Source organism: Aplysia californica, unplaced genomic scaffold (genome assembly GCF_000002075.1).
Source record: "Aplysia californica isolate F4 #8 unplaced genomic scaffold, AplCal3.0 scaffold00001, whole genome shotgun sequence".
NCBI classification, from domain to species: Eukaryota; Metazoa; Mollusca; class Gastropoda; order Aplysiida; family Aplysiidae; genus Aplysia; species Aplysia californica.
This window is the reverse complement of record NW_004797271.1, coordinates 4,838,424-4,861,866: the sequence shown is the minus strand read 5'-3', so window position 1 is coordinate 4,861,866 and position 23,443 is coordinate 4,838,424. Positions and strand designations below refer to the sequence as shown.

Genomic DNA, 23,443 nt, shown 5'->3' with positions numbered 1-23,443 from the left:
TCAAGAACTTGCAACTGATACCAAAGATTAAGACACTGCAATAAAAATTAAAAAATTCTAAATCTTGGGCTTATCTCATCTAATCAGCTGGCTGACCATTTGGCACATCTGCTAGCAGACAAACTTACATAGGTAAAGACGAGCCCATGGCACAAGGTGTAGCCGAACAAGAAGACAACTGGCAGCCACGGAGCCTGGTCAGAGACAGAGTTGATGGCGTTGGGCCAGTCCACCGCCCGGACGGACAGCGCTGAGATGGTCAACATGCTGGTCCACAGTGACCGCACACAGAGCAGCACTGAACCAAACAGGCCACAGCTCAGACTGGAGAAGGCCATCACCAGGCTCAGGTACAGGGCCTGCAGGGAAGGGAAAAAGGCGCATATTTCCAATCACTTAACTACATAGCTTCTAAGACACAAAATCAGTATAATTCCCTCGCCCCTATCTAGTCGACCATATAAATACCCTCATTTGTATTTTTGTGAACTCTAGGAAACCTGTGGGAAGCACTTTTATCAAAGATACAACAGCCTGTCCAGAAGAGACTGGATTAGATTACATAGTTTTTTATTATTCAAATTTCAATGCATTACTGCTAGAACAAGATGCATCTATTTACTCAGTCCATGAACAGGTGATTGTCTTAGACAGGTGGTTGTTGGATTAAATTAAAGCAAACTTTTCAAACAAAATTTTCTTCGAGAGAGAGAGAGAGAAAAAAAATGTAAACTTACACCAGCAGTAAGTATCTCCTTCCTGCACCTCCGGTAGACTGTCTGCAGCCGCCAGAACAGCTGATGGTAGCGCAGCACCTGCAACAGCTTCAGCATAGCACAGAACACCAGCATGCCCAGCAGGTTTCTCAGGAGCTGGAAGGAGGAAGCAAATACGGAGAAATGAGTAAAAAAAACGAGCTGCAAACACCTTGGCTGTCAGACTCAGTCGTTTCCCCTAATTTCTCCTGAACCCTTCCTTTCCCTGCAAAACTTACACACAGGTGGATAGGTAGGCCTAACCCACAGAATCATTGAGCATTACAATTACAATACTTATGACAGTTTTATAACACAAACCTTAAGGGAACATCCATTCTAAATGAACCTTATTGGCGTAAATCTTTAGTTTAGTTTTAGTAGAGGTTTTACGGTGCTCGCAACTGCATAAGGTCATATGAGCACCAGAAGATTAGAGGTGTTACAAGAGAGTAACAAACATAAAAAAGAAGACGCGGAGATAAGGACAATAGATGTTTGATAGGAACCAAGAAGCAAACCACACCAGAGCACCCGCCAACCACCCACTGGCGTAACTCTGAAATGAGATATTTAACATGAACATCTAGCATAAATTTTGTACAGAAGGGATTTAAATCTTACTTTGATTATCTTAATTACAAGGCTTTGATGCCCCCCCAAAAAAATCTCACACTTGTAGAAAGACAGACGAATAGAGAGGCATTTCAGTGGCTTACCTCATCCCAGAAGGTCAGCAAAGCAAGGTTGATGAACTCCTCATAGAACGTGCTCCGCAGGAACTCCACCGTCTCCGAGACCAGCACAAAGCGATAGACGTAACAGCCGACGTATGTCATGGAGGTACAGCTCACAAACAGCTGGGGAGGAAAACACACGAGGACAGTGAATTAACCTGAGTTCACTGAGGTAAAGAGAGGCCATAAACACAATGATAGTCATTTAATTCTATGAAAGTTTTAGTTTTAGTAAGTGTTTTAAGGCATTTGCAACACAATAAGGTCATATAAGTGCCGAAGAATAGAGGTGTTACAAGAGAGTAACAAACACAAAAAAGTAGGGGAGAAAAAGACGATAGATGTTTGATGGGAAAGAAGGAGCAAACCACACCAGAGCACAATTCTATGAAAAAAGCAAGACAAAATGACAGAAACCACAAAAGGAGGGTACAGCAGTTGGAACCATTAGACGAGTTTATCAGAGTGAAAGGAAGCACATCAGCATAATAATGACCGTAGAAAGACCAGGGGTACAGAAAAAAACAAAGATCTACATTGTCATAAGTGACAGTGCAGAGAGTTCCATTGACACTAATCCTTCATTTGGTGCTAAGGAAAAAGTTGAAAATAAAAACGTCAGAGGGAGACTACAGCAGTAAGACCTACCACTGACATAAGACTATCCACAGACAAAATCTTTGACATCAGCACTTACCTCAATGAAGTTCCAAAAATGTGTGAAGTACGACCTTCCCATTTTGATCATGACTTTGAGCTCCCGGCACCAAATCCACATAGCTATGACAATGTACAGCAGCTGAGGAACAAGTAGGAGAAGCAATGTACTGACTTGCTTTCAAATCAAACTTTTTTTGTACACAAATTTTAAAAATTTCTCATTTCACTGGATATTTCAAGCAAGATATGTCAAATCGAACCTTTTTTTCCTTTCTAAACACACAAACTAATCAACATTTTCTCACCGCCCCTCGGACTCCCCCTGTAGAAGTTGGCTTCAGTGAGTGCAGGAAAAAATGGACATTCTGCACTTTGAAGCATCATTTTGTGTCTTTTCAGTTTAAGTAAGAGTTCTACGGCACTTGCAAAACAATAAGGTCACATAAGTGCTGAAGAATAGATGTGTTATTAGATAGTAACATATATCTTTAAAAAGGGAGATAGATGTTTGCTAGCATAGAAGGAGCAAACCACTCCAGAGCACCTGCCAACCAACCAATATCTTGTGTCTCTCAATTCCAGAAATTAGAGGATGATGATAACACTAACAATAAATAAAGAACAAGTTAACTGCACCAAGGCGGCCACAACCAAAACAAGAGCATACTGAGACAGCTGACGGGCAGAATCCTGTCGTGACACTCACCTCACAGCCCAGCACAATGTTGTCCCAGATAGTGACGTAGCGGAACACATGCGTCGACATGACCGTGACAGAAGTGAAGATCTTTCCTGCCGGCGTCACTTCCAGCAACATTGTCACAGAACTGCAAGAGTACAGAAACAGGGACAAACTCATAAAATACTTCAAATAAAAAGCACAATATAGCCTTACTTTCTTTTCATTAAGATTTTTTTTCTTTTTTATCCGGTTAAAAAAAAGCTTTCAGAAACTTTTCTCTTGAGTTGAGAGAAAAAATCTGTCAAACCATCACTACAGACGTGATTCAATTAAAAAGAATTGCAAGCTTAATGTGGTAAAATTTCAAATGGAACAGTACAACACTACATAGTTAAAAAAAGTTTGAGTCATAAAAATAAAAATATTCAAAAAGTCTGCACTTTACTTGCTAGTTCAACAGTTTTACCACACTTAAATTAGAGAAGTGAACTATCTATTTACCTAAATAGGTTTGACCATATATATTACAGTATATACCTGAATAAATTTGAGGGGGCGTTGTATAGAGTCATCTCCACAAACACAGCCCTGGTTTGCACAGACAGCCAGTGTTGGGATTCCAGCACCTTCAACTGCTTCTCTGCAACAGCTCTGGGAAGGGAGATAAATCAGAAATTATTTTTAAAGGTCATATTCACCAAGGAACAGGAAAAGACAATTCACTTTCATTTCTTTTCTTATAAAAGAAATCATAAATTTACCTTTCACTTCCATCAATTTTAAATCTAATCTTTACTTCAGATTCAGGACACTACGAGCAAGGTGTTTTGAAAAAGTAATAAAATATGTGAGACCAAGATTTAAAATAAAGAAAATTAAACAGAAGCTCAGAATGAGCAAAAATGTCAATTGAAAACACAGGTTTAACACAGGCACGCCAGTAGGTGAATAGTTAGCGTGCTCAGTCCCACAATAATGTAGAGTATCCAACATTGATAATACAGCATTCATAGGAGTGATCACTGAGTAGTGTCTTTGAGATGGACACAGTAACACAAACTCAAAAACAGGATGCTGCAACCAGCTATGTAACATTATCTGTACTGGTGTGATATTGTGTGACAAAAAGTTGGTGAACTAGTGTACCCACTTACTGCACTACCCATTTGTAAACCAAAATTTCCACATTGGAACAATATAATATTTTACAAAAACGTCATTTTTACCTGGAGCGGTTCAAGCTGAGCACAAGGCCGGAAGAGTCGTACCAGCCAGCCTGACCCCACAGGCCAGGGTCCACCTCCCAGCTCCTGCTATCCACAAATGACCACGACTGTCCTGCATCTCTGCGGTCAGACTTGCGGTAGTTGTAGGCATAGATACAGCTCTGGTCCAGCTCCATATACGGCATACGTTGACAGGGCTCAGGCAACACCCGTAGCTGACGTAGCTGAACCTGACCTATCAGGCTGCCAAACTTATTACTGCCAGGCTTGTACTGGAAAACACGAATTGAACGTGATGTTTATTGAGATAATGGAATGACAACGAAATACAAAGATTAAGTACATTTTACTATCAACCTTGGACCTCACCCCCACCCCCGTTATTCCGTTATTTTAAAAACTGATCTTTTATACATGAGAAAAAAGGCTTGGGCTTAGACTCTTTGTAAAGTTTACTTGACCAAAGAAAAATGATTTTAGATATCAGTCCATCTTATAATGATCATATTTTTGGCTCTCTTTACAATTGAGTTCCATTCTCACAGGGAAAAGACAGGAACTGAATCTCTCTGTGTTCCTGCTGGGCTGGGCTGCAGCCTACACAATGCAGGTAGGCCTCTATAAGAAAGGCGGAGACATACTGCCTCCAAAATGAGCTAAACTATATCGACTGCTTAGTGAAAGACTCCACCAATTTTGAAAAGTGACTTATAGGCTATCTTATAATGGATTCATATACTGAACAGTCAATATGTAGATGGGAGTACAAAACATTTACAAAATATGAAAACGACTTGAGAGACTACCGTACAAACATAAAAAATATATAAAGTATCTAGTCCTCACCTTATCCCCGGGCAAGTTTTTGTACAGGACATCTAGCAGCGTTGTCTGACTCCAGGTGTACCAGTGGGCCGGAGATCCCAGGCGCTCAAACGATACTCCTCCGGCCCTGGAGCAAACAAAGTGAGATTGTTAAACATTATGTTATTGCAGAAGGAACACAACTACAGCAGCTGAACATGCCTCTCATACAACAAAATCCACTACAATCAACAGACTTGAACACATTTCCTTCACATTTTTCCAAACAAGAGAACAAACCATCAAAAACAGTATATGCAGCATTTCCATTTAAGAATTTTTTAATGTCTGTTCTAACTGGAGGTATCTTAAACTTAATCAAAGTAGGAACAAACTAACAGAACTGTATACAGATCTTTCAGTTATACTATTGGATGAAATAATTTGTGAGCTACACAAATATTACTTCCAAGCTAGTTCTAAAGTGTCCATTTGTCTACAGTACAACTTTACACATACCATATTCCACAACTCCAACAGATATGTTTTTTTATTTTTATAAATTTGTGTTAAGTAGGCTACAGTTGTGTGCCTACATCTTCATTGGCAAAAGCAGGAGTCAATTTTGTTTTAAGGGAGGATAAATAATGCATGTGTGATCTTATTTAAAATGGCACTCACCCTTTTTCCAAGAGCGCTTTCCTCAGGGCACTGTTGAGGTTATACCGATTGGAACCATCCTTCCCAAACGTGATCAAACACAGCAGGACAAACATAAAGACAAATGACACACAGTCCCTGAAATATAGAAATAAAACCAAACCATAACATTAGACAAACTTCATTTTAGTCACAATCACAAATAGATGAAGTTACAGCAGTTCGTAGTATAATACAACACAAATAACTATTACAGACAGACATATCCCTGTCGTTTGAACACTTTTTATTCTTTGTCTTCGTATCCCTGTTATTTGAACACTTTTCAATCTTTGTCTCCGGAATCAATCTCAGAAATCTTTGCACTCCTTTAAAATTTCTGCCATGAAAGATAAACAACAATGCTCTGTGTCATTAGCAAAAATATTCTGGCAGAAAAATATTTTCAAACTGTAAATTTTAGTTCATCCAGAGTCTTCACTAGGCCTACTAGGTTCATTGAAAAACACGCCAGAATCAGAGACAGTTTTGTTACCAATGTTTCTACAAAAATACAACACACCAACCTGAGAAAAATCAGTGCTCTCTTCTGCTTGATGAGGACTTTCCTGGATGACTTGAGTTGCTTCTCTTGAGGAGGCCCGGCAAAACGCAGGTACCTTGACCTTGATCTTGCCGCCACACCCTGGAGCACAAAGAAAATATGATGTCATAATCCTACTTCAGGTCTATACAGCATGAATGTTTTTTTTTTAAATTTTTGTAGTGACAATGGAAATGGTGACAAAAAGACTAATGCACAAATTTAAAAAATATATATATAACTGCTGGAAGGCAGACTTGAACACTACAATGTCACTGAAAAAGAACGGGAAGACTGTGCATTAAAAATTAGCTTAGAACATATAAAAGAAAAAAAAAAAGAAAACCACATTGTAATAAACATTTTGAACTCCACAGTGTACCTGGTATGCAAGGGGCAGTAACTGTAGATTTAGTTAATTTTATAAAACACTTTTTTCAATCTCAGATATTATGTAAGGGCCGAAACCATAGAAGTCGAACCCATCTCTGATATTCCACAATGTTATTGTCCCTTTATTTCTAGAGAACATATGATCAGGAGATTGTCAGGCCCTGCTCGTGGATCCTACTTTCTTCTTTTCCCTCAGCTGTTATGTCCACCTCTCTTGATTTTTCTTGTGCACTTAATAGCCAATGCATGCTCATATGACCTTATGCAGCTGCAAGCGCTGTAAAACTCTTACTAAAACAAATAGTCAACATCATGTCCATGTGTTTCTTTTACTCAAACAAAAAACCTTCCACCAGTATTCAGATGGAAACGTCTACATCCTGATATTAACAATAAGGAGCAACTTTCCAGATACAACTACAACTAGCTGTGCCCTCTGGGACACACCACACTAGTCTCTACAACAAGACTCACCCTCTGCAGCTCCTCCTCCTCCTCCGACAGGTAGCTGTTTTGTTTGGACAAGTGACTGTATGAGACCTGTGCCCCGTAGAAGCCATCGTCGTAGTGGTCAAACACGCTGGGGTTGTTCTGGTGGGTCAGTGCTGTGTACAGGACACTCAGGAGGACCTGGAAGACAGAAAAGATGATAATATATTGTCAGTTTATTCCTCCTTTTAAAGGAATCTGTTTCACAATGGAAAATAAAGAAGAAAACAAACCATGTCAACTACATTACATGTGCTATATAAGAGAAAAATCAATCAACTGATACAGATCTCATCTCCCGAAAGTTAAATACACTCGACTCACCATATTGGAAATCAATAGGTCAACATTAAAAAGTCATTATCAGCACAACAAAGAATGGTCAAGTTCTGCAATACTCTACCATGAGACAGAAAACTAGTTGTTTATTAATATAGAGATGCCAGCTTCAGGTTTTGGTATTTTTCAAAATCAGAGAAGTTGCATGAATTCTTCCCTGGCAAAAGAACCCCCCCCCCCCCCCCCCCCCCCCACTCTAGGCATCAATAGAAGTACTACTACACAAACACATCAGAATTTCCTACCAACGAAAAAGTATTAGGTGTGTCCCGCGCGCTCATATGACCGTATGCAGTTGCGAGCGCCGTAAAACCAAACCCTATACTAAACAAACAAACAAACAAACAAACACATCAGGGTAGCAAATATCGGTGAGCATGAGTACCTACCATTAGTGGCTGTGCGATAAACAGACAGATCATGAAGCTGAAGTAAACAGACTGGACCCACATGGCACTCTTCGTGTGGCCAAACCTGGACAAAGGAAAACAACAGAGTTAACAGAGCCAAGAAATAAAACGATAATAGAATTGAAACTACAATATACTGACATAAAGTCAAATAATTGTTTATTTTATTTAGAAAATGGCAAAGGGTCATAGCTAAGAAATGTGCACCCTCATTGATTCTTACTATCCAAAATAGTACTCAGTCTCCTAAAAAGACAGCATGTCATTTGACTAAGGATCATCATTTTTGGAAACATCTTTAAAAGGTTCCTCTCTGGTATTGAGCCTACACAGGCGTTTATCCAACATGGTTTGATTCAACAATGCAGAGTGGAACAAACTGTCCAACATGGTATTGTTGTATTGTTTTTGCAACCCCCCCCCCCCTCTCAAGGAATGCCCTCGTGCCAGTTTGATAATACAAGAAATACAGTATGCTATACTTTTAGCATAAATTACCGGCAAACATCACTGCAACCTACTCACCTGAAACCATACATGACAGTAACAGCAGCACAAGTGCCACTGATCAGAAAGCACAGCGTCCAAGCCACATAACGGCACCAAAATGGGAGAAAGATTCTGCGACTGGAATTCTGGAGATCGGGGGATTCTGCAAAGGAGGGGACAATGGAAATATAGACAAAGTGAGCAATTCAATGCAGAGGAAAGTAATACAAAACAAACCAAAGCATACACTTATCATGGTAATAACCATCAATCTTTAGAAGTCTCATAAATAAATCTCATAATGATCATGTACAAACCCAACTAAGTAACAAGCATCAAGCAAAAGTCAATGACGTCAAGCAAAAATTTAACAGGAAAGCCCCTTGACAGGGGGGAAAACCCATCTTGACTCAGAATTACTAACCTTGCTGTAATGAAAGAATAGCTGAGATCTAAGCTCAGGACAATACGGCATCTACTGAACTTCAGCAATCAGCTCAGCGATATCACAACTCTAGCAACAAATAAACATGATTGTTGTTGGGAAGGGTTTAATGTGAACGCACCATTCCTGGATATCTTCCCGTCAGAGCTGACATCTGAAGCTGCTTTGATGCGATGTCTCTCAGCCGTGGCCTGACTGGTCGCATCCTCAAAGCCGCTGGAGGCCTGGTCGGTGTCGTCCTCTGCAAAGGTCAATACCATCATTAGACAACATTGACAAAAAAATACAATGACAATGTGCTAAGACTTCTACCATTGACTTAATGAAAAAGCACACTATACTTCAATATTACACAATATGTTGTCCTGAAACAAACGAACATGTCAACTTGCACACACATGAAGCAAAAACCTTTAACTTCTTCTACATTACCAGTCAGATAGGAATCCTTGGAACTTGATTAATTTATCTTGAACTTGGAGCAATATTTTCCCACAAATACAACTTGCTTTAAAGTCAAAGATACGTCATAATATAGGGTAATCATGCAAAAATGTGTCACTACATGTTCACAATCAGATGGGTCAGTTATCTGCCTTTCACAGATCAAGTATCTCACCTGCCAGCAGAGTTTGTTGAACCAGTGGTGTAGTGGACGGGGCAGACAGCTGGGGACTCGTCTGTGTGGTTTTCACACTGTTGGCACTGGACCGCACCTGGATATAGGGAAGAGAAATCAGAGAAATGCCAATATAAACAAATGTTTCTTGGTGGCATTCAAAAAGAAAAGAAGGGCCTATCAGCAAACTCAAAATGCAAAATCTAAATAGACAAAAGATGATTCAATAGTGTGTAAAACATTGATGATGTCCTTGCACTCAGAATATCCTAGATTGTCTAGCATGCATTTTTAAGACCTATCATTGAATGATAAAAAAGAAGACCAGTGAAGCACAGAAACTAGCATCAATTGTGATGGAACAGTATCAACTGAAGTCCTGATAGGTGAGACTGTCAGAAAAGTATTTCTCACAGAACTCATCATGGCAGTATTTAAACTCTGGCTTCTGTTACTATTACTAACAACAAATTAACGTTATTTTAGAAAATTATAATTAAAAGTAAATGGTAACTACAACCACTATCTACTTTAACCCTCTGAGTGTTAACCGCCTATTAAATCAGCTGTAAGTAGTTTTTTTAAATATCGCCAAGTGCTTAAACTCCACCACAAATGGGCGTAACTTCCTATTTACATCCTACTTTCATCTGAAAATATCTAGGTTTTTGGCCTTCACTTTCTTGGTTTGCCTGTTCTCAAGCATTTGCCAACATAATATGGTGAAATCACTTAATTTCCCCTGAAACCACAGGTTATTGGCTCAGAACACATGGAGGGTTAAGTACAATATTAACATTAGCTAAAAACTGAAACTGATCCCATGTAGGCAAAAATAAACAGAACTGTGATACACTCAATGTCAGTGAGAGAGAGAGACTTACAGACTGCTGCCTCTTGAGCCACTGTTTCTGTGCCCAGTCCTGGATGTTCTGCCAGTTGATGATGGACTGGTCCAGTATGGAGTAGGCCACGGTGGACTGGGGCAGCTCCTCCTCTCCCTCGCTCACAAACTCCCCAGCACACTTGCCGCTCACCAGCACCTTGTCCTGCTCATAGCCTGGGTAATGCACCTGGAGAAACAAGAATTGCATTAAGGTATATAATATAAGAAAAACACAGGCAGAGACTAGCTTGTGGGCTTATGATGTTTAAACATTAACTTAATAAGCTGTATGATTTAACAATATGCAATAGCAGTTTTAACCCCCTTTCGGGACAATCATGCTACATTATCTAAGAACCTGATCTCTGATTAAATGTCCAATACAATATGAGTGAACAACGGCTGGGAGGTGGGGGGCGGCGGGATCATAAAATTCCTCAAAGTTCAATAAGAACGTTTCACAAAGGACTAAAACCAAATTCTCCTGAACCAACACCAAATGTTACCACAACTGAAGTCATGCCTAAACACTAAACACACTTAGATCATTGAAAAAGAAAATATGAACAAATACACACATTAAAAAAGAGCTAACTTTTTCTTTACTGGAGTTCAAAACGCTTGCATTTTGATAGAAGTTCATTCTTTCCAACAAATGTTACAACCTTTTGACAAATTATGAGCTGTTCCAGCCCTACATTCCAAGACTGAGCTGATTGAGCCTTTAGTCACTACAGACACAACAGATCAATAGAACCAGCCAGTAATGAGGGTCGGAGGTAGTCAGCACAGTAAGGAAAATCAATCTATTGATCGTCTGACACTAGGCACAGACAAATTTAGCATCAATACTAACACTGCACGCTCCCTCTACAGACCTATAGGCCCTATTCTGTATAAAGCAAAATTTTTCTTACTTTGCCACTTTACTGCTACAGTCTCTACAATTCAAATTTGCTTGTTATTTCCGCAAACAGTTGAAGGCATGCATGCTGTGCCTGCTTTTCACAAAATTTGATTTTCTCTTACAGTAAGTTATAGTCTTTTCTTGTATTTCTCTGCACTTTTTGAAAACAGAAGTAAAAATAAAATAGCTAAAACTGAATACAACAGCAGTAACTCAACTCAACTGTTTAAAATATCACATATTTCAAACCCTTTTTCCCCAAACCAGGTCTGCAGACATAAAACGCTCCCATACTTCAACAGCGACAATTTTTCCTACTATAAAACTTACCCTACTCCGACGGAAGAGAAAACTGAGCAGAAGGTTGAGAGGAACGACCACCAGACAGCAGATGAACCCGACGATGATGTTGTGCCAGGACAAGTCCAGGAGGCCAAACTCTCCCCGAATCTGCACAGAAATTCACAAAGAATAACATACACAGAATAAGCTAAAATAAAATCTTATTTAAATATTTAGGTAAGCTGAATCGCACATTGGACCAATGATCTAAAAAGATAAAACAAAACTAACTAATAATAATAATAATATTGATGATGATGATGATGATAATAATAATAATAAGAAGAAAAATAACAATGACAATCCAAAACAGATATTACTATGATTGATGCTATCATTTTTATTACTATAATTATTACTGTTACAACTAGTATTTCAATAGTTATATTATTATCATAATTATCATTATCACTATTACTATTATCACATCTATTAGTTGTACTACTTTTATTGCCAAAACTAAAGAAGGAAACAATCTCTCACCTTGCCAGGAGCTCTCCTGAACCACATGGCATTGAGGCACATGTAGGACAGGAGGAGGGTGAGGCAAACGGTCAGACGCTGGACCCGGGTGAACCGGCTGTGTGGTGGGCAGGTCCAGACAGACAGCCAGGTGTGGAAGTCACTGACGTACTGAGAGCCTTTGCACCAGAACACCTGAGGGAGAGAAAAGTGCTGTGAGGTAGGAGGGGGCTCTACGAGCTATAGCGTGTTAGATCACTATGTGTGATCATGAGTGTACATAGGGTGAGAGGGTGAGAGAGAGAGGGCTAGAGAGAGAGAGAGAGAGAGAGAGAGAGAGAGGGGGGGGGGGCTAGAGAGAGAGAGAGAGAGAGAGAGAGAGAGAGAGAGAGAGAGAGAGAGAGCTAGAGAGAGAGAGACAGAGATAGAGAGAGAGCTAGAGAGAGAGAGAGAGAGAGAGAGAGAGAGCTAGAGAGAGAGAGGGGGGGGCACTGAGAGAAAGGGAGAGAAAGGGAGAGTAAGAGAGAGAAAGAGAAAAGGATGGGCAGGTGGTTAGATATATGCTTGTATTTTCTTTTTTTGACATAGATGAATGCATTTCTAAATTATTGGGTTGTGAACAAATCTCTGTTATTCAGTTCATGTACTTCTCATTTAGTCAAACAAATAATCTAAAGACAAAGATCGGCAAACCCACCATAACAAAGCTGATGTTTTTGCTGTCAAGAGCGGTGAACTCTCTCTCCACTTTGCCGTCGTCCTTGTCCACGGCCAGCCACCTCTGACACAGGAAGTAGAAGGCTTGTCCAGCGCTGAGGTCTCGCACCACCACCTGCCGCAGGTACCAGCCCGGCGAGGAGCCCGAGTTGTTGTGCCACAGCTGGACTTTGAAGATACGACCCAGGCTGTCCGGCAGACTGAAAAGAAATAGAAAATTAGTCAGACAGTTACAATACATTAATATGTTTTATGGTGCTATTGACACACTTTGATGAAAGAAGCACCAAATGTAGGTTCTGTTCCTTAAAAGTGACTAAAATGAAGGATAAACTGAGAGAATATGTTTAATGGCCTTTTCTACACAACTTAATCCTGAAAGCACCAGACTTTCGTGGGCTTTCTTTACACGGATGTAAAGGATGGACTGACAATTATAATAATCTGTTACTAGATATGACAAAATGTTCCAACTTATTGATAATCTTAAAAGAATATACATACGGGAAGAGCAATTGAAAATTTCGCTGTCAGGCATTATAGAAGGAAGGGAAAGGGGAATAACTCAAAAAAAAATTGTTGCTACTTTAACAGTAATTAGCCAAGTCGGCTAAAATTACCCTGTACAGAAGATCGATTTCAACAACTGTTCAAGATTTTTTTTAAACTGAGCCATCTAGCATACAGTTTGTCTGATAAAAAAGCTGTTAGAAACGTAGAGTTGACTAGTGATATATAAAACGTATTATTTTCAAATGGGAAAGACAGCTTACATTAGGCTATCAAGTCACAGCTTGAAACAGAAACAGAACTTAAACAACAATCTTTTAGCTCTTTACATTAGTCTTTGGACTTTCAAAAGGAATGCATGCCGATCATAGAAACAAATGCCTCTTAAAAATTATAAATTCTCTCAACCAATAAGCACCAGGGTGAACTTTTGATTTCTGGCTCTTAGCACAAAACAAAGAGAGTTATTGGTCACTCATTGGTAACATATGCCACAGGAGAAGTACAAAATCTATGTTTCAAAATTCTTCCATTTTTTGAGGATCATGTTCTCTGGACTTACGTCACAATGAATCTGTCCCGAGAGTTCCTTTCAAACATGGGCCGATTGTCCTCACTGATAAGCTCCCTGGTCTCAGACATCCCCTCCTCTCCATGAAGTATAATGCTGATCTGAAAACAAAGCAACTACACTGATATATTTTGCAAACATTGTATGAGATCGGTACCAAAATTCAGCAGTTAAAAGTTGTCTGAAATTGTTCCAAAACTAAAATCATTAAGAAGTCAGAGATAAACTGTTTATTTAAAATACATGTAAAGGTGAGTCTTATACTAAAGAAAAAGACAGCCTAGAGAGCCAATAATCTCTCATTTAATTTGAGGATAAAAATTCATGGACCCACTATAGTCCTTTGAATAAATCAAATATAACCAGTGGTCATCAACAAATTTCTGTGCCTTTGTTCAAAGCAACACTTACAGTTTTTGTTATTGATCTAATGTTCTGGCACAAGGAAATATTAACACAGTTTTGGCCAAAACCAACACTGAAATGATAATCATAACTGTGAGCATATAAATACCACCTATAGAAGAACATTTCACACATAAATATGAGCCATGTACTTCCACTTATATCTCTCTATCCCCTAAACAACATTCCTCCACAAACATCCATCTTTCACTGACCTTGGAAGTGGTGCCTGCATTCCTGCTGAATCCTGTCTCCATGACAACCTCATACTTCTGCCTGTGCGTCAGCGTGTTGTCCTGGAGGTACACACAGCTACCCTTGCGCGCGTCATGTAGGTCCGAGTGTCTCAGCATGGAGCCCAGCATCACATAAATGAGCAGCACCAGAGCCACCAACACCACCACCACCGGGTTCTCATGAAGCCTGAGAGAGAAGGGGAAGAGTTTGCAACTCATATTACTACTTGTCCACATGCCCACAAAATGCTTCATATTGCACCTCCCCCTTCCTCCCACAATCTATCCAGATTTCCAGATTTTTTGGACCGTGTGCAAGACGACAGCCAACTCAAATAACAATTGAGAACCAACAAACAAGAACATTTATTAAAGAAAACAAAACTCAGGTTTCTACCCCCCCCCCCCTCCAAAAAACAGCAACTGACAAACACTCTTCTCTCCATCTCAGTGTTTTAGAATGTAACACCAGAAAAAATACAATATCTAGATAAGATCTGCCCTTACAATTTCCAACAACATAAAGGAGGTGACAAAATTTCTGGGAACATTCCAAAAGTCTTGACTTTTTAAGTGCATTCATTCCAAATTCAAACAATTTGAGAAAGGACAGGTATACTGAAATAGTTTCACTCAGTTTTTATTTAGAAGGTGGATCACCTACCTGAAGAATTCTTCCACACTGGTGAATGATAAATCATTTGGTATGAGTTCAAAGTAGCCTCCAAAAGTGGTCAGATGATTGCATCTGTGGAACATAATATATTGAAAAGATTGTATTTTCATAGAGGTTTTAAGAACACATACGAGAGAAGTATCTATTACAAATTCATAAAAACTGTTCAATTAAAAATATAACATTTCTCTCCATAGGTAAATGCCCACAACACTATATCATTACAGGTTATAATTAAATGGTATTGATAAGGTCAGTATTCTTCTTATCTTTGCGTATATTTTACACAAAAAAAAGACTAACAAGCATTTCATTTAACTATACAACAGTCCCAGACAACAAGCAATTACACAAACCAAAAAAACTGTTCATAACAACTTTGAAGCACACAGGCACAGGGGCTAACAGATATCATTTTTTAAAAGTTTGAATAAGAAGTAAAAAGGACTTACCGACAATGCAAGGCATCCACACTAGAAGACGGCAAGACCTGACAGCCATTGCTCCTCCATTTTGTTTGAGTCTGGTTCCAGTAGACACAAGTACCCCACCATGAGCTCAGAGTGTAGTGGCGACCTTCCACCTCGCTGCTACGTCGACGGCCCGAGTTGAAAGAAGCTTCCACTAGGCCCACGTAATACGGCTGGCCACCTTTACAAAGGAAGGGACACACAAAGAAAAATGTTAGACCAGCAGTCACTAGTCAAGATACAATGTCGGGCATGGGGTGATGGGAGGAGAAAAGGATAATAAAAGGAGGAAGAAATGGAGGAAGGGGAGTGTAACACAAGGAGAAAGATGGTGGGGGGGGGGATAACTGGGGGAAGAAAGGGGAGTGAGGGGGCAAGGGGGAGGGGAAATGGAAGGGCAAAGGTGAGGGGGAGGGGAGGAAAGAAGAAAATTAATTCACATACCTTAACAAAAACTGTGCCCTGGCCCCCAAAACAGAACAGCCCATACTGATGTACACCATGTACAATATGGAACTAGCCTGCTTGAAATATGAACTAAGGGCAGTTTTCAACATCTATTTTCACCTCTGTATTCTATGAATACCTCATATCAAACCGAGGTAACATGCTTCATGGGCAACATGATTTTTATATCATCTATTAGACATTCACACAATGGAGATGAGAGCTTTGATTATTCCTTAGAAGCTAATTAAGCCAATAAGTGCCAAAAAGTGCTATCACAAAGAAATGATTAACTTTCTGCACTCATCTGTGTCATCCTGTCTCTTCAGGAGTTTTTATAAAAGCCTTTGCTACTTCCAACATGACTTCCCCTCTACAGACTCAACAGAATACATGAGGACCAGACAGATTTGAAGCTAGAGTACAAAATTCCTTCCTACCTTGAAGTGACCCGGCTGGCAGATATATTTTTATTTCATCCGTCGATGCGTTGTATTGCTGCTTAAACACATGATTCTGTAGGTTGTGTGGAGGCTGCTGAGAGCTGCAAGCAAACACAAAAACAAGAAAATCAATAAGACCTGTATTTGCAATTAATTACCATTAACACGATACCTTTCTTTTTATGGTTCTCCCAACGCAACCATTACTTTATTTGCATGTCTTTGATCAATATCTTTAATTTCCACATCAAAGAACACAAAATGATAACACTTTTTTACCCACGCTTAATTTGCAAGTGCTAAAACAAAGTAACCACAAGTACTAAGATGGCTTACAGAAGAGCTTACAGGAAGAATCTCCACTTCAGTGCTGAGCTGAAGGGCAAGACCCACAGGTTGCTAGCACTACAGACACAAAACTGAAATCTTGACGGTAAAAGAGGAAGATGATAACTCTGGAGAAGTTGTGGCTTTAGAAATAGAAAAGAACGGACTGGAAGAAATAGCTAAGAAATCTGAAACCACTTTGAAAGAAGACATGAACAGTTAAAAAGGCCATATTGTGGTGTAGGAACCCAACATCAGAAAGAGAGATGCTGCACACTGAGGGAGCAAAAACCAAGACAACTGCACGACAGATCTTTCACAGCATCACAATTTGGAACATATTTCTGCATGACAATAGTACTAGCAGAGAAAGAAGCAGTCTTCAGGGATGGGCCTGACTTCATGCTTTGGAGCAACAGATGTCTCAACAGGTCCATGTACTCCTTGCTATCCCACCAAAAGGAACAAACAGAACTACAAAAATCAACACACAGGTAAAAAACCCAACCTTCTGGTCTGCAGTGCATCGGTGTGTGGAACTCTTTGATGATAGTGTGCAAGGTGAATACACCTGAAACTTTGCTCACCTTCTGAAATAACAGGCCTGAGCCAAGGTTTCAGGCACACACACCTCACACATCCACACTAGGCTTCTGGGACTGAGTAAGTCACTTACCAGTATCTCTGGCATGTTGACAAGAGGGCACACAACAAAAACACACAACCAACATCATTTTCTGACTGAGAATGCTTTACAACCCATCAACTCAAGTTAGATTATCTATGATGCAGGTCAACTTTTCCTCTTGACAGAAAAAAAGACTGGTAAAGATACACAGAAAAGAAGCATGGAAAAAAGCAACAACAAAAATACAACCACTGTGAAATACTTGAAATGATGTCATGATGGGGAGGAGACATCAAAACCAACTTCCTTCCCAACAACAGAAGGAATAATCTTTATGAACACCCTGAGGGAAAGCATCTCCATTCTCCCTCTGCAACTGAAGTCGGACAAAAACAAACTGCAATTTACACTCCTTTGGCATGTGGCACCTGTCGCAATCACCATCTCACATGGCCACTGGAGGCTACAATCCCATCTCCACATGATCATCACATGCCTGCTATTTATAGCACTCAAGTTATTTGATGCTCATGACCTCACTAGTTTAGTTTAGTTTTAGCAGAAGTTTCATGGCGCTCAAAACTGCATAAGGTCATATGAGCGCCAGAAGATTAAAGCTGTTACAAGAGAGTAACAAACATATAAAAAAAGAATGGGAGATAAGGACAATAGATGTTTGACAGGAAAGAAGAAGCAAACCTCACCAGAGCACCCACCAACCACCCACTTGACCTCACTAATGCAAAGACAAAACACATAAATACTTTAAGACTAAAAAGCCAACATACCGAAATAACAACCAAAGAAGGAGTGTTCAGTCTCACTTTATGTTCCTTACCTTATGATGACTAAGACAGGAAAAGTTGTCCCTTGTTGCACAGGCTCATGCTGTATATGTATGTGCAAGTACTTGTCCTCCATCCTCACATGGTCATCTGGCTCATCGTAGTGGTGCGGTACCAGGCTGATGTTCAGAAGGTGGATGTTCATCACCGTCTTGTCCAGATAATGCCTGCTCCAGGTGGGAGCCTGAAGAAACATGAACAAAACTGTTTGCTGAACATGCTGTTGTCATTGTTTAAAATCAACACCAAACAACGAAAACTGTGAGTCATTTCAAAAGTGGAGCACTTGTCCCCTGCATGAACAAAACAGGAGAACTGAAGCTGGTAGTAAAAAATACATTTTGTAAGACCAAAGCAGCTGCAGCACATCTACAGAAACCACAACAATACTGTGCTGAGCTGAAGGGCAAGACCCACAGGTTGCCAGCTGCTGAAGCGATAACAACAGAGATCTAAGGAAGATTAGAAGTACATTCAAACAGTTACAGAAAGATTGCTGATTAATTCTTGTTTTGCCACAGATCAAAAGCAGACAAGAGTCATAAACTGAAGTCACTAAAACCATGGTTAGAAAAGCTGAGTTAAATAACACACACAACTTTGCTCAAGTAACAAGGCAATTGAAATGCAGTGCTGACTGCAATGCCCCATGACATTTATTTATTTACAATGTAGATAGGAAATATGGTAACCTTAGTACAGTAATCAGCCAGACTGCAGACTACAATCGGACAAAAATAACCAAGTCTGTCTGGAACCTATAGGCCTACCTTTGGTTATGTTGCCACTAACTACCAGTTTTTTTCTCTTAAACTTTCTGATGAAGACTGAGATATATCAAATAAAGGATAACTTCAGAGCAGCAGTGGGTATTGTGACACAAGTCACGATGTCACGACAGTCTATTTCACCGACTAACATAAAGGAAACTTTAAGCTTTCACACACCATCATTTAAAAAAAATATGACATTATCTTTTTTCAATAACATTTTATAAAAGTAATTCCAAGAATGTTTTTCAGGTTTAATTTAATGTTAATAAACTCATTCACGGTGCACGCAAATTTGGATTCTAAAAAAATTAACCCCTGAAAAATACAGTTGTAATAATGTATTTCAAATGGTCTCTGTACATTTTCCTAGGCTGCAGATTAAATATCTTGTTTCAGCTCTTACTGCTTAAAAAAAAAACAGTAGTGATTCCAGTGACAAAAAAGAGCTTAACACTTCTGTGACTTACCGAGCCAATTTTTCTAGGAATGACAATGTCAATTGAGTCTTTCTGAGGCAAATTCTCAACTTTCAGCTTCTTCTCTCCTGTACAGTCATAGAGATCAAGAGATGCCAGCTCTGACTCCACCTGGGAACACAGACAAATGTAAGAGCACACATTACATCACTGTATGACTCATCAAGTATATACATATCATTGCTGTTTCAAGAAAAATCAGCGACTCAAATATTTTTAAAAACTCTCTACAGTTGAGTGGAACAAAATTATTTATATTTCTTCAAACAGCAACAATATGGTATACTTCTTTTCCAAAGACTTCATAGCGAGCATCTATAGAGATGGAATGAATTCAACAGTAACATCCACACACCCTCCCCCTCCTGCCCCCCACCCCTAACCCCCAAAAACCTAATTCTTGAAGATGACTAGACACCAAACAACAGAGAAATACATAACCTGGGGCCAGACACCCATAAAGGAGAGAAAAAGAAAACTGAGAACATACAAAAGGAACCAGTTGCCTGTTTCGCTGGTTCTGAAGTGGTTCCATGAATAAACCCATTATTTCCCATTTTTTTTAGATTACACAATGTAAAACAATGACCCCTGCTCCTGAGCTGAATTCACAACCTGTCTTATTATTCTCCGTTACATCTGATGTATCACTTGTATTCCCCTCATTCTCCAGCCTGCAGATTGCAGACTCCAGATTGCGTCCCCCAGTCACATACATTCAATTTGTTGATAGCTTTCAGATAACGTGAGACTAAGACAGAGAGCAAGAGACCTACACAAGGGAAATCAATACAAATTGTGGTAATGGTGTGGATCAATGCCCCCTTCCCACAACTGGTTCGGGAGAGTCTAATCAATATGGCTCAGTATTCCTGAGATTAACAAGCCTAATTAGGTTATTATCATAGAGTGCTTGGCCCTACCATTTTACGCTCAAATAGGAAACACTGTTACTAGTCTGAATCAAAACAATGTCTCACAGTAATAAAATTGTGGGCAAGGGGTTCACAAAGACTTCATTCCTTGCGTATCAAGAAACAGGTTTATCTAAGAAAGGGCCAGCCCACAAGGAAAAAGTGTCTACCCATTTTCAAAGCAATCTTTTAATGATTTATTCGGTTAGTTTCTTTTTGTTTCCTTTCTGATAACAAGAATTAATGCCTCCTGTCCTCACCCCCCCCCCCCTTCCACTGCCTCCAGTGTTTGCCCAATACTACAGCCTGTCCTTGTTAATTGGAGAAACATTCACACTTTAGGAAGGTAACTAAAGCACTCAACAAAGCCAATTCATTTGACACGTTAACAATGCGTCCTGGTGATAAATTTAGAAACGAGCTGCACTCGAGAACGGAAGGTTGATTAAATCTAAGAGTTATTATTTTCAAGAGAAGAAAACACACAATGGTGGAGGTAGGGCATGGACTGGAAGCCTCTGTCAACACGGTATGGTTATTTAAGAGGTGGGGGCCAATGATTAAATGTTCCCTCCCACACAACTATCAATAAAATAAAAGAACATAAAACAAAAATTAAATTGAAAAGAAGAAGGTAATTACATGCCACACCCACAGTTAACAGCTAGCATACCAAACTTGTTGGACAGGTTCAATTTTGTGGCATGGGAAAAGGAGGAGGCTGGGGGTCGGGGGGGGGGGGGGGGTCTTTTCTTAAGTCTCTTTTTTTCCTCCCCTTCAATCAAGAGGCTCTCTATACAGCACAAGGCTTTTATGTTTGTAATACTTTGTAACTGAGAATAATGAATTTGTTATCTATAATAAACTGAAACTTACAATATCTGTATCATATATGAAGCCCCCTATATAGAGCACACAGCATTCATGTTTGCCATACTTTTTGACAAGAGGATAACAAATTGTAAGTCTATAATAAATTGAAACTTACCACATCTGCATCTTTCTCCACCATCGCAAATGGATTCTGTGAGAAGGAGAAAGCCCGAGTCTGCAAACAGTCGTGATCCCATCCGTAGCCCACGTCCAGCTCCCCAGGTGTCACTTGTGTGCCTGTTGTGTTGATGTCCTGTTGGTGAGCCAGGAGAGCCCCCAGCCCGGACGGAAGCTGGAACATCACACCGCCCATGAGCAGAGGCTGCAGCTGGCGCAGACTGTACAGGGAAGCATTCAAAGATAGGAATTTGTCCTTCAGTAGAAGAGGTTGCTCTCCAATAGAGTGATACTGCAATTCCATCTGAAAAAGAAAGGAAAGATGAAGAAATAAAAGCATTTTATGCAGTGAATAGTAACAGAGCAAAGGAAGTGTCGTGTCTATACAAAAGCCAAGTGAAATATCTGAGGGACATTTTTTTTAAAGCTTACCGGTACTAAAAGCGAATCAGTCCAAAAGAAAAGAAAGCACAGCATTAGTGTGTGTGTGTGTGTGTGTGTGTGTGTGTGTGTGTGTGTGTGCACGTGTGTGTGTGTGCATGTGTGTGTGTGAGTGTGTGTGTGTGTGTATGTGTGTGTGTATGTGCATGTGTGTGTGTGTGTACGCGCGAGCGCATATGTGTGTTAATGTGTGTGAGAGTGTGAGTACGCCTCTCTCCCCAACTTAATGGTCGATGTCACGAGATGTAGGCTCTTCAGCCTCGGGGCCTGAGTCCCACAGAACACGGTGGTCAGAGGCAACGCTCTCGAGCCAACTACCCTAATACAGTGAGAAGCAGCCAAGCCCCCTCCCCGATGTTAAAGAGGTGGAAATTAGTTTATGGGGAAGCCAGTACATTGGATGCCCGGCCAGTCAAGCTCTGTAAGTCATTTCCTCGTTGGATATGACCGAAAAACAAGGGCCACCACGACGGACAGTAATACTCTATTGAGCCCTGTCATCAAATCCCAGGCTCCCGGGGAAAAAAATCCTATTAGGTTAGCCGCTAAATGTGATGGGGGGGATGATACAATCTAATAAGAGAGACAAGAAAAGACATAAAGCAGACACGGACGCACGGCAATCAATCAAGAACAGCGTCCGTACTGTATTCCGAGCATGGCTGCCGAGATGCCCGGGGATTTGATGGCACTGAAAGCAGGGGCCAGATCCCAGACAGGGCGGCCAAAGCCGGGGAAATCAATGAACACAGGGCCCGTGCCCATAGCTTTTGACACGAAGACATGTTTTCCTTGTTTGCCTACTCATCGTCGGGACTCGCATTACTGGTCGTGTCCACTAGGGGGCGCCGGGGGACGTGTGGGGGCGTGTGGGGGGCGGGGGGAGCAACGGGCCGGTATAGATCCGACACCCTGCCGGCCCGGGGAGGGAAAATGGAGATCGGGACCTCACGAACGTTATTATTGGGGGAATGGGAGGGGAAGATTTAGCGGGCTGGCTTCTTCCTCCGTTATTACATTCATAATGGCGAGGCGGCAAAATTAAACAATGTGGCGAGATTAATACAAGGAGTCAGAAAGGGTTCGATCAGTCATACTCAATTTCTCGCAAAGAGATTTGCGATCGAGGAGGGAGGATTTGAAAGCTGTCTCGTAATTCTACGTTCGCCAGGTTAAGAAAGCACGGAAAAGACTTGTTGAGAGTGCTGATCGCTCTATCTTTGTCTGCGGCACTCTCAAAATAAAAAAGAACGCTTGAGACTTTTTATTGAGAAACTATTCATCACTGCAAATGATATTCAGTTATTGACTAGCAGGTAAAAATGTTTCGGTCTGAAATACAAAAAGACAACAGAGACACCAACAGGAAGTAAAACGGACAGATTCGGACAGAACACCAACAAAACGCCCATAGACAATCGGTGAGAGCAAAATAAATGACCAGGGCCAACGGAAAGGAAGAAAGAATGGAGGAAGGGGTAGAGAAGGGATGGAAGGGAGGAAAAACGGTTGCTCCGGATAGAGGGAGAGGCGGAAAGACAGAAAGACAAAAAGGAAGAAATAATAGGCGAGAAGGACAATAGAGGTTGACGAAAAAAGGACAAGAGAAAAAAGACACTAAAGGGTCGGTGGGGGAAGGGGGGAGAGGGAGAGAGAGAAGGAGAGAGGGGAGAGAGAGAGAGAGAG

General features: G+C 40.4%; 1 protein-coding gene across 1 annotated transcript in view; it reads right to left on the bottom strand.

Moving 5' to 3' along the window:
- Window positions 1-23,443, bottom strand: part of LOC101851775 — a gene marked incomplete in the record, with an annotated part of 239,242 nt that overhangs the window by 5,555 nt on the left and 210,244 nt on the right. Inside the window, 27 exon segments of the mRNA XM_005088889.3 lie at window positions 129-359; window positions 738-872; window positions 1,475-1,615; window positions 2,190-2,291; window positions 2,859-2,979; window positions 3,372-3,485; window positions 4,061-4,332; window positions 4,907-5,012; window positions 5,546-5,662; window positions 6,091-6,209; window positions 6,975-7,130; window positions 7,718-7,802; window positions 8,264-8,390; window positions 8,794-8,913; window positions 9,292-9,388; window positions 10,176-10,364; window positions 11,415-11,534; window positions 11,910-12,083; window positions 12,586-12,805; window positions 13,678-13,787; window positions 14,307-14,514; window positions 14,992-15,075; window positions 15,456-15,654; window positions 16,361-16,464; window positions 18,157-18,347; window positions 19,404-19,523; window positions 21,315-21,620. Of these exon segments, the coding sequence (XP_005088946.3) occupies window positions 129-359; window positions 738-872; window positions 1,475-1,615; window positions 2,190-2,291; window positions 2,859-2,979; window positions 3,372-3,485; window positions 4,061-4,332; window positions 4,907-5,012; window positions 5,546-5,662; window positions 6,091-6,209; window positions 6,975-7,130; window positions 7,718-7,802; window positions 8,264-8,390; window positions 8,794-8,913; window positions 9,292-9,388; window positions 10,176-10,364; window positions 11,415-11,534; window positions 11,910-12,083; window positions 12,586-12,805; window positions 13,678-13,787; window positions 14,307-14,514; window positions 14,992-15,075; window positions 15,456-15,654; window positions 16,361-16,464; window positions 18,157-18,347; window positions 19,404-19,523; window positions 21,315-21,620 (4,068 nt within the window).